At 38.2% G+C, this 11,343-nt stretch overlaps 1 protein-coding gene across 1 annotated transcript; it reads left to right on the top strand.

Annotated features, from left to right (window-relative positions):
- The first annotated feature begins 2,650 nt into the window (after positions 1 to 2,650).
- Positions 2,651 to 10,185, top strand: LOC117304636 (Krueppel-like factor 10). Its single transcript, XM_033789188.1, has 4 exons — positions 2,651 to 2,838; positions 6,554 to 6,811; positions 7,156 to 8,023; positions 8,299 to 10,185. Exons 1-4 carry the CDS (start codon positions 2,785 to 2,787, stop codon positions 8,580 to 8,582), a joined length of 1,464 nt encoding a protein of 487 aa, XP_033645079.1. The 5' UTR covers positions 2,651 to 2,784; the 3' UTR covers positions 8,583 to 10,185.
- Positions 10,186 to 11,343: the final 1,158 nt, after the last annotated feature.

The raw sequence follows: 11,343 nt of genomic DNA, 5'->3' as shown, positions 1-11,343 counted from the left end.
GTGACCTATGATCTCCAAAGATAAGTAGAAAACTTAAATAGTGCAAAATGACGATTTATCATTATTATGTTTCTTATATAATAGTAGTCATGACACGTCATAGGGAGGGAAGCTCCCAGTCCCATATTACTGAACGATATAGCGCCCTCAACCTGTACATAGGACAGTGGCTTTCTAGTGGTAACTTATTGTCAAAGACCGGTATTCTCACTTGGCATGGTGCATAACTAACATGATAATGCATAAAAAATATAAATTCATCCGTATACAAATTTTGTTTCATTGGTCACCGAAGTTGCAAGAAAATGTGCCCTTGTTTAGAAAGGCTTCAGGCGTGAAGTCTTTCTCAGAATGATTCAAATGTTTCAGACCTTTTCAAACGCTCTCTGCTGCTTGTTGTCCAAGTCGACTTTTTACTATTCTGCCAGAGCGTCGAGTGTCAGTGGCCTGCGCATAAGATTTCTAAAATGGGGAGCGATTAATTTTTGACCACCCCACCCCCTCCAAAAACAATAAAACTTCTGACCGTTTCCATAAGTACTGTCAACCTATGTTAAATGAAGCCGTGATTCCGAAAAGCCTGGCCGATGAACCAAAATTTAAATGAACCGTGGAGTTTTATTTCCCGAGACGTTATTAGTTATGTCATAGAAAAATTACATAAAGAGTGTTGAATGACGCGTGTTAAAACGTCGCATGCGGCGGCCAGATAGCCTGCAGTGTCACACGGGACTGGGGGAGGGGCGCCGGTGTCAGATGCAACTGTGTCCGCCATGCAATACTGTCCGCTCCGGACACTTTTGCATATGCAATCGTGTCCGGGGCTATGCAAAAACCGTCCGGCGGACATGTATAATAGACATGACTGTACATGTAAAACTATGTAACCCGTTCGGGCTATGCAGTAGAATATTCTCGTATTTATGATTGCAGCGAATACCCAGCGCCCGAACATTAATTAGCTTGTGAAAAAATGACGAACGTATTCCGTCGACTGATGATAGTCTAGGTTCCTAGACCATTGGTGTTGCGTGGTCACACACAACCAACGTTCCGATTATGCACGGCAAAAACTGTACACGCTTGTAATGAACGAACGCTAGCGGGCACTCTGTTTCTCTGATTTGGGGAGATCCGGAAATCAGAGAAACAGAGCGCCCGCTAGCGTTCGTTCATTACAAGTGTGTACAGTTTTTGCCGTGCATAATCGGAACGTTGGTTGTGTGTGACCACGCAACACCAATGGTCTAGGAACCTAGACTAGTCGACTGAGGGCATTTAACTTACTGCAAGGACGGTTTTGCACGGGGGCGGACACAACTGCATATGCAATCGTGTCCGGTGGACACGATTGCATTATGCAGCAGCGTTCAGGCGGACACGAGTGCATATGCAAAACCGTCCGGCGGACATTATTGCATTGCATGTCCTCCGGATAGTATTGCATAGAGGACATAATTGCATGCGACACCGGCGGTGCTGAAAACTCGAACTTCCTAGGTATTTGAACCCAACTTGGAGGAAGGGAAACACCGGGCACCCAGCAGCTGGAGAGACACTATTGGTAATTGTCAAAGACCAGTCTTCTCACTTGGTGCATCTTAACATTATGTATAAAATAACCAAAACGTGAAAAACTCTGAGCTCGATTGGTCGTCGGAGATGAGAGATAACTACGAAAGAAAAAAACACCCTTGTCACACGAAGTTGGGTGCTTTCCAAAATGAGGTTTTATGCTGAGTTTAATAATCAATAGTTTCAAGTCATCTCTCAAAGTTTTAGACGGAAGTTCGCTCAAATCGATCATGTACAAGTAAAAGCGCATTTCAAACAATTACATTGAAGTTGTGAAATAAGAAAAAAAAACTACCTTTGTTTGCAAAAATAATGGTGTTAGCATTATTTTAAGTTTAGATGTTGCGATCTTATAGAGCAAGGAATGTTGTGATGAATGCTTTTTTACGCATTCAAAACCGCGACCTCAAACAAATTATTCACACAGTTCAGTGTGAAAAGTACATGCAACAAACGGAATATTAAACATAACGATTTATAGGCCTTTGTCTTACAATATTAAAACAAAGCTAGAAATTAAACATGGGCCTAATTTAATTATCTCAAAATGCTACAGTTTCGATTCAAGCAGTAGGGCAATTTGTTTCAATGCCGCGCCTATATTATATAGGAGGCCTTTTATTCCTCCAAGATTGCAAATAATATTGGTATTTCGTCAGACAGCTGGAACAGCGCCACACCACGGCTGTGGATGAAGGAATGCCGACGAAAAATAAACGTTCATCACCAACGAAAACGCAAAAACTTAAAAATAGGCTATTGTTCCAGGTTTTGTTCAAATGAACGTGCCATTCTAGCTGATGACCGATCCGTTATATAAAAAGCATGCATGCATGCGGTAAGTTACTACCTGTCAAAGTCGAGTCATGAAACAACACGCTTTCAACGCATGCCCCAGCCGGCCATCCTTGAGCCATGCAGTGTCTGCATGACAAAGATAACCTGATTGGTCAAGCCTCCACGATATTGTGCTGTGATTGGTCCATCCCATGACCCGCCTCTGCCCGAACTCCACATGGCTGCTTGTTCATGTTGTTGTTGTCATTATGAAACTCGTGCACACACACCCTTCGTGATCAGTAAGGTAGGGTCGCTACAATAAAATTTCGTCAATGGATTATTATTTTATACACATGCGATTCAGTGTTGAACAGATTCTTCTACGGACGGGAAAATCTTCGCAAAGAACTCCTTAAACTCAGAAAAGGAATGTCGACGTTCCCACCCTCGCCTCCTTCAACCCCTCCAGCCATTTATCCAATGGTAAGATGCAATTTGTGTTGAAATTCATTACAAAATATGCCATGATGATGATGATTTATGTTTTCAACTTTATTTTTTCTTCATGGACGTAAACAAAAAACAAAATGTTTCTGTTTGTAGTTAAGTGTTCGGTCTGTAGTTTTCTTATTATTAAGCGAAAAACATTGGCACTTTGCAATGTGGCTGTGAGTGTTTTTGTTAAGTCTTTTGTCTTTCTCAAAACGTAGTGAATGCACACACAGTCAGACAGTCACAGCTGTTATTTGTAATCAATGCACTTTAGAAACGTACAATCTCAATAGGTTTCGTCTGTTTTACAAATTGTTTTACTCCTTCTCAAATACTTACTAGCAGACTAGTTAAATTTTAAATGCCAAGTTTTTCGTATAAAAAAATCGAAAGTCTAAAACATACTATAAAACAGGAAATGAAAATTCACTCAGAATGTAAGTTGCAATCCTAAATGTGTTTTTTTTTAAGCCCACAACACAACCAGAGCACAGGGTTCTGACTTGATTGTAATCTCACATTTAAAATCTTATGTTTTACTCATGTTTTACTCAGTATTATTTTAAGTTGGTAATACTAATAACTTATACGCCAAAGTGTTTTTATTTTACGATGTTCCAATAAAATTGACAAAGTCTTTATCAAATGTTTATCAAATCTGTTTTTAGTTTACTCAATTGGGTTTGAACCCCAAGTGAAGTGTTTGATAAGGGGCGTGTAGGGAAAAACAAGAACTGAACCCAGTCATGCCAACCTTGTTTAGCGATAACTTTATTTGTTCAACTCAAAATGAAATCGATTTATGCATTGACAAATGATAGGGGCATACACTTTGTTTACAAGTTGGGTCGTTGAGCGATGCTCGGTCACAGAGTAGTAAATCAACTGACTGGATGCTATTTTTGATATCCTTGAACTCATAAAATTTAACTATCAAAATATGATTTTTTTTAATTATTTATTGATATAACAATTTTTTTACAAAAGGTGCAGTTGGTTGTGCATTTAAGTTCCATTATAATGAAGGCCTATGATAAGCTTGTTGAAAATTTAATTTAATTGAAACAAAGGGGGACTTAAGCTTAGGGGGATTCTTATGTGGTGTATGGCCTTGCCTACCTTCAGTGCATCAACTTCAGCTAATTTATTAAAAACAAATCATTGTGATGATTTGTATTAAGTGAAATAAACAAAACAACTTTGGACAGTTTAAGGTTTTTTGGGGGAAATGTTTGAATGTGTACAGGTTGCACAATATGTGAAAAGTCGTTTTTAGTATGACATGAGAGTCGGTTAGTTGTACACCACTTTTATTTTGACTTGCCTCCCCTTTTGCTTAACTGTGATTCTGGAGTTCTTTAAATGTCTGAGGAAAAGTCATCCAGACAATCGGTGGCAGTTTGGTGAGTCCGGGAAGGCACAAACAAAGGGAGGGAAGGGGGGGGGGGGACTTTGCATACTGATTTAATAGAAACAACAAAGCATGCACAGCCTTTCATATGACCATGACCATGTACAGTGGTTCATTTGTAATGGTGGATGTTAAATTAATGCCTCCCCTTCTGACCTCAATGACCTGACTGTCTTAACCCAGCATGGTGAAAGAGTATGAGGTCATGGTTGACATTTATTGGGAGGGAGTTGTCTCTGATAAAACTACAGGCAACTTCCTTTACAGAAGTCGTATGTGTACTGCTTTAAAGTCACATTGTCGGGTCTGCAAATCTAGTAATTTTACCTCAAGTATTGTTTAGGCTTCTTCCATTTAAACAAAAGGGTCTTTTGAAACAAAATGTTTGGTGTTTTTTTCCCAAGTAGTAGCACCGAACGGATTGCTTAGAAGAAGTTTCCAGACCTAAAACTTCTTGTTGAATTGGGAAAGCAAATTGTTTTCTTTTTTAAATACAATAGGTTACTCCAGTACTAGAAAATTAGTCTTTGATGTTGAATCCTGAACAGGAAGTTGGTGTTAAAGCTTGTCAGTCCCTGAACTACGAATGAAGGTTTGACCTTTTCCATGTCTTCATGATGCTGGCTAGTCAGTAATGTCAACTTCCTGTGCATAGAATTCTAACAGTAAAATGTAGGAAATGAAAGTCATTGCCTAAAATACTAAATATTTTCAAAAAGAGTGAGAGCTACTAACTAGTCCTTTATTCTTTCAATTGCAAATTACTTTCTTACGTTGGTCGATGTACTCTGTTTTATTGTATTAGAAATTCAAATAAATAAAACTACAAAGTTCTATGCTTGGCCATTTTCTTTTACTAATAAGAAAAGAGAAGTTTCATTTATATTATTTATTGGAAATATTTTGTTTGTACGTATCATGCAATTGTACCCTGTCAATTTATTATTATTTTTTAATGCAATCAGTAATTTGAAGACATTTCAAACAGTGTGAAGTGTTTTCATCAATTGAATATTTTCGGGCATAATTGCACAAACACGTTGATTATTTAATATTTCCAGAGCTGTTCTGTCAAGTAAAAACCTTTTGATTGTGAAGGATATTATTGTTCTAAAGAGATTGATGAATGTAGGCTTCCTTATATGGCATGATTCATAATCAACATACAATGGTTATGAGAAAGCAATCATTTATTATGTTTGCGCCCTGTGGAAGCAATAACCTTGCATCCACGGACTGTTTTCCCTCTTCTAAGTTGTATTTGTTAGGAAACGATTAAAAATAGTCTTGTGAATCATTTCACATATTTGTATTATTGTAAATTACAAACCAGCTCACATGTATTGTAGGAATTGGGCTTACACTAGCTGGCTCATTTGAATATTTCATCATATCATGATTCATCCATGAATGAGTGAGTGATGTCATCTCCTGTGAACCAATGGGCTGTTGGCAGAACCTGCTAATGAATATTCATATGTGTTTCCTCCAATGAGGTGATCGATCGTAGGCATCCTCCATGTGTTTGTTTAGTGGAGGGTGATCATTCCTTCAGCGAGTGATCATTTAGAGATAAAGCTACATGCATACAAATCATTGACTCAACAATGGAAAACTCTTAGTAAATAATCAGAAAGGCAAAGATTGAATAATTATTTTCCAGTACAGCTTCAAAATGTTATGTCACTCATGGCATCATAAAATTGAAAATAGCCTTTTGCAAATATTTTACCAATCGGTCAATATGGTTTGATGAAAATAATTGAGTAAATGAGATGATATTATTTTTAACATAATACTTTTTAACATTACCCGATTTACATGAATTAATATTCATAATGTAGAAAAGGATTCTGAGTGATTTTTAAATAAATAATATATTCTTGGGATTACTTGCGTGCAAGTGCTGTGGAAAAAGGTGTCAGTTTTTATCCACAAAAATATGAATTTGAGAAATTTTACTGTCAGAAAGGGTTCTCAGATTGTTTATTCAAATTACGAGTTACTTTTCCTGTTTGGACTCACACACTCTCAAAAAAGGCTAGCACCTTTTGAAATAAAACATTCACAGGTTTATTTTAATTTTATAAATTCATATAGGATTGGAACAATCGAACAAATCCAAAACATAAATAAGTATACCTTCCCTTAAATAACAAGTCAAGATCAAAATGTTTTGCAAGTGTAACGCACTATTGACGACCCAGATCATTACAAAAAGCCCTAAAGAAAAAATATTAATGACTGAGTTTTAGAATGGAAACCTCACTTTGTTTCTCTCTCTTACCCTTGCAGGAAACTTGTCCTCGCAAGAAACTAAAAACCCAGAAAGCTGCAATGGAGAGGTCGGACTACGATGCTGTGGAGACTCTCCTCCTCATGAGGAATTGTCCATCAGCTTCTAAATCAGACACATCGTCCCTACCCCCTTCACCTACCAGCTCACCGCATGACGCCCCCCTCTCACCAGCAGCATCCTTAGATGAACATGTTGCCATGGCACTTGGGGATGCTACAAGCATGGAGTATACGTCTTTCTACAACAAAACACCTGTAAGTTACTGGCAATGAGTAGTAAGCTAATTCCTAAAACACTAATATGAGCTTAATCAGTGATAAATTTCCCTTGCATAGCAGAGCAAAACGCCACAAAAAACTTTGTTCAGTTGCTACTCAAAAATCACCATTTGCTGCTCAATATAAGCATTCTGTGAGCAAAAAGAATTGACTGTTCTGTCTGGAAAGTTTGCTTTGCAAAAGTGCTGGAAGAAATCGTTGCCTGTTATTGTAGAGAATACTTCGAATGTGTGTGTTGATTCAACAAAGAAATGCCAAACGTTTGTAACATAAATTTTGTTATGAATTAAATGTGATTTCATAATTGTTATTCACTTCAGGGCTGCATCGAAACACCCCCACTGACGCCCCCGCCTGGGCTCAACTTCACCCAGTTCAACATGCCTATCACTAGTGTCCCTGTTTCCAGAATAGTCAATCCTGCAACCAACAGAGCCCAGCAGTCCATCCCAACAAGTCGTTTGCTTGTGACGCATCGATTGGAAAGCTGCAATGTTGTGAATACAACTCCAAGCGTCATGTCGTGTGAAGAGCGGCCAAGCAGATGGGTCAGAGACGCAACAGCGGTGTCAAGTGTAGCCAGTGGACCAGTCTGCAGTGGACTGACCTCTTCAATGCCCGCTTTGAGCACAATGAGCTCGACGCCAAACCAGAACTTGAATAAAGTCGCAACAAATGCAACTAGTGGACTTTCTGGGGACGTGTTTAAGGTACCTGTGATGAGCGCCGAAAGTATTTGTCGTTTTGTGCCTGTTGGCCCCAGAGGATCAAATGCAATATCCACAAGCTCAAAGACTGTTTTGTCGACGCATGAAGCAGTCAGCATGTCATCTGTTCCGGTGATCACAAAGCCATCTGCCACAACGAATACATCGCCTTCAGAAAACTCCACACAATTGCCAAATCAAACACAGTACAAACTCATCGTCATGGCTGTCCCCACAAATATGATGCAAGTCATCAGTAATGCACCAAAGAGTGAAGCAACTGGACCAAATGTCACAAAGTACTGCCCCCTTGCGCCAGCCCCAATCCCAAACACAAACTCTGCAAACTCAAATAAAACTGCTGTGCAGCCAGCCCTGATGGAGTTCTCCAGGAGAAGGAATCACTTATGTATGCATGAAAACTGTGGGAAGACTTACTTCAAGAGTTCACATCTGAAGGCACATTTAAGAACACATACAGGTAAGCAATATTGTGTTAAGATGTGTTACGACATAAATTTCCAAGTTAATTGTTTTCAAAGAAGCTAAATGGGAATTTTGTTTTTATTCTTCCCCACCCCCGACTCCCTTGAACAAAAATGTCATGAAATGTTGGCGTTTATTAAGCGCGTAATTATGTAGCACTGCATCCTTTGAATCTGAAGAGCTAAGTGAAGTGCCCTGATGTAAAGCGAGGTATTGAAAGTTGGTTGATTCAGGGTTTAAGTATTTCTCTCTTCTTCTGTCTTGATCCAGGTGAGAAACCTTTCATCTGCAGCTGGGAAAAATGCGACAAACGTTTTGCTCGATCAGACGAGCTCTCCCGACACAAGCGTACCCACACTGGGGAGAAGAAGTTTGCCTGCCCGATGTGTGACCGACGTTTTATGCGCAGTGATCACTTGACCAAGCACGCTCGTCGACACATGTCAACCAAGAAGATACCAAACTGGCAGTTAGAAGTCACTAAGCTGACGGACATGGCGTCTTCGGAGAAACAAAGTAACATGGTCCCGGTTATTTTAAGCGCTGCACAGTAAGCTGAACGTGTAAATAATATATAGACTTATCAGGTCCACCCAAGTATGCTTGTCATGCCTGGAATTTTATCTATGAAAGGGCAAGGCCATTTTCATTTTGCACCAAGACCAATGGGCAACAAGGCCAAGGGGCACCAAGGCCAAGACCAGGGCAACAAAGGATATGACCCCCTTAGCCTCCATGTAATTCCAGACCTGACATGTCTACCAAGAATATTCCCAACTGCCATTCGGAGGTCTGGAAGCTGGCGGACTTGGCTCCATCGGAGAAACAAAGCAACATTGTCCCACAGTCAATCTTAGCGCTGTACACACTGTGTAAATAACATAAACTTTACATATATATCAGGGTTTTAGATTCTCTGAACAGATTATGGGTGAATTTTTCCTTTCTGTAACACTTGTGAAAGTCTGTGTAATAGACTATTTTAGCTACACTTCAATCACTGTAATAAATTAAAAGATTAATTTGATGTATGCGGTGTCTCCATGGAGCATCTTACCATTTGGAATTCCTTACCTAACCCCTGGAGTAATTTAATGTGTATCTTGTAGATGGATACCAAAATGACATCGACAGTCAACACCCTCACAACTTTGGCCCAAGTGAAGAAAGAAGAGCCAAGTAGGAACATAGAGAAAGGTCCCACATAGTGGGCCCTTTTGCTCTGTTCCTACTTGGGTCTATGCTACTCTCTCAAGTCTGGCAAGGCGTGTTTATGGAATCATTTATTTGGTTTACTTTAAATACACTGGTGACAGACTTGCCAGGAAAATGTATTTATCTTGGCAGTGTGTATACACTGAGAATTTCTTTTAAAAAATAAAAGATTTACCTGTGAACTCTGCTGTCAAAAGACCCCATGCGTAATGATGTCTTGCTTAAACAGAGCCCTTGCTGAAGGAAGACCTATCATTGGGTGGAAGTTGTGCGTGGTACACAATGTTTCAATTGTCTGATTTAAGCAATGGCGACCAATGCAAAGGGTCTATGGAAAATGTGCCTCGGAGAAAGATGTTAGCTAGGACCAATGATTACCTTGGAGAAAAAATCTTAAGCATTTTATTTATTTATTTATTATACAAATACATAGTACATAAACTGTTTTTTTTTTCTGTTCTTTTTTCTTTTTCATTTAAATCTCGGGAAGATTTTATTCTGTATTCTACACTAAGACATCGAAGTTGCCTGAATTGCTTTGCTCCACAGCTTTTCAATTCAGCACAATATTTTGGAACGACTAAGACTGGTATAATAACAGTGCCTTTTATGACAACCGGTGAAAGTAAAATTTCCCGGTTTAACACCTGTCCCTCTAAGTGTCTGTTTCAAAGGTGTAATTGCTATGTTAGCAATTTGTGTATCACTTGATTAATGAGATAATTACTTTTCTCTGTACATCAGTAATTTTTAAGACCACAACAATTTGTGTTTGTCCAGATTTTAGCTTGTTTGATGTAGACTTTCTCACCAAGTATCGTACATTATCTTTCTTGCATATACATATTAGAGTATTGGTATGCGTTTAAGGGAAAGTACACGTTTGGTAACTACTCAAAACAAATATTAACTTAAAAACTGACTTGGTAACGAGCATTGGAGAGCTGTTGATAGTATAAAACATTGTGAGAAACGACTCCCTCTGAAGCAACATAGTTTTTGAGAAAGAAGTAATTTCTCACTAAAATAATAAAGACTTCTAGCCAGAAGCCTTTTATTCCTTTCTGAAAGCACACAAATTCGTCCAACAAGGGTGTTTTTTTCTTTCATCATTTGCTCGCAACTTTGATCACCGATTGAGCCCAAATTTTCACAGGTTTGTTATTTTATGCTTATGAAGGGATACACCAAGTGAGAACACTGGTTTTTGACAATTACCAAACGTGTACAGTGCCTTTAAAACATTAGTAATATAAGAGCAAAGGAACACTGTATTTAACGCATGTTAATAAACACAGAAGTAGGACTTTCATTTTCTCTATGACACCACTAATTTAGTTGCTGCCACTTGAGTTTTAATGGCAGACTTCCATTTTCAATTTGGTTTATACAATTTTCTTCAAAAGGTAAAAAACCAAAGATGTTTAACTTTTTCTTAAAATCTAAAATAGTAAATGAGTTGGCTTTCAGTGTAGATTCTAGATGAATGTGTATTTTTCCTTTTAGATAATCAAACTCAATCTTGATAAGAAAATCGATTATCGGACTAGAAATGAGTTTGTGTCCTCATATGTTGTATTTTATTAATGGCTTTGTGATTTACATTGCCATTGTCAGTGCCCTACCTTTTGCACCTTAAAAAGTACCCATTGTCTTGTTTTTGTGATGCAAAATTCTGTTCCTATTGAAAGTGACCTTGTCATAAACTGTAAAATTTGCCCTTTGTTGACACAAGTTTATTATTGTCTTAAAGGGGCACTGTGATGGTATTGTAATAAAACCTTTTTTGTTAGACCAACAAGGTCGCATAATAGTGCGATATGTTTGACGAATGCTGCTAAAAGGAATGAAAAATAAAAGTGCAATGGAATAAAGTGTAAACAGTAAAAGATTGGGCTGTTCTGCTGCTAATTTTGATAAAGATCCCCATGGTACACAAAGTGTAAAAAAGCCTTTGAATATTAAATGGTACCTCTGTACAAATTATAAATTATTATATACATAAAGTGTATATATAGTTTCATACTGCTGGTAAATTAGGTAGAATTAAATTATGAGTTTTATACATCTGTGTACAATATAATAAAGGGTGATGCAAGT

The sequence above is a fragment of the Asterias rubens genome, chromosome 21 (assembly GCF_902459465.1).
Source record: "Asterias rubens chromosome 21, eAstRub1.3, whole genome shotgun sequence".
NCBI lineage: Eukaryota > Metazoa > Echinodermata > Asteroidea > Forcipulatida > Asteriidae > Asterias > Asterias rubens.
This window is presented reverse-complemented; position numbering and strand designations above follow the sequence as displayed.

Bases quoted from the DNA above. Each gene is read 5' to 3' on its own strand.
- LOC117304636 (XM_033789188.1), top strand. From the start codon at position 2,785: ATGTCGACGTTCCCACCCTCGCCTCCTTCAACCCCTCCAGCCATTTAT. The intron at 2,839-6,553 runs GTAAGATGCAAT...TTACCCTTGCAG, and splicing joins CTCCAGCCATTTATCCAATG to GAAACTTGTCCTCGCAAGAA. The intron at 8,024-8,298 runs GTAAGCAATATT...GTCTTGATCCAG, and splicing joins ACATTTAAGAACACATACAG to GTGAGAAACCTTTCATCTGC.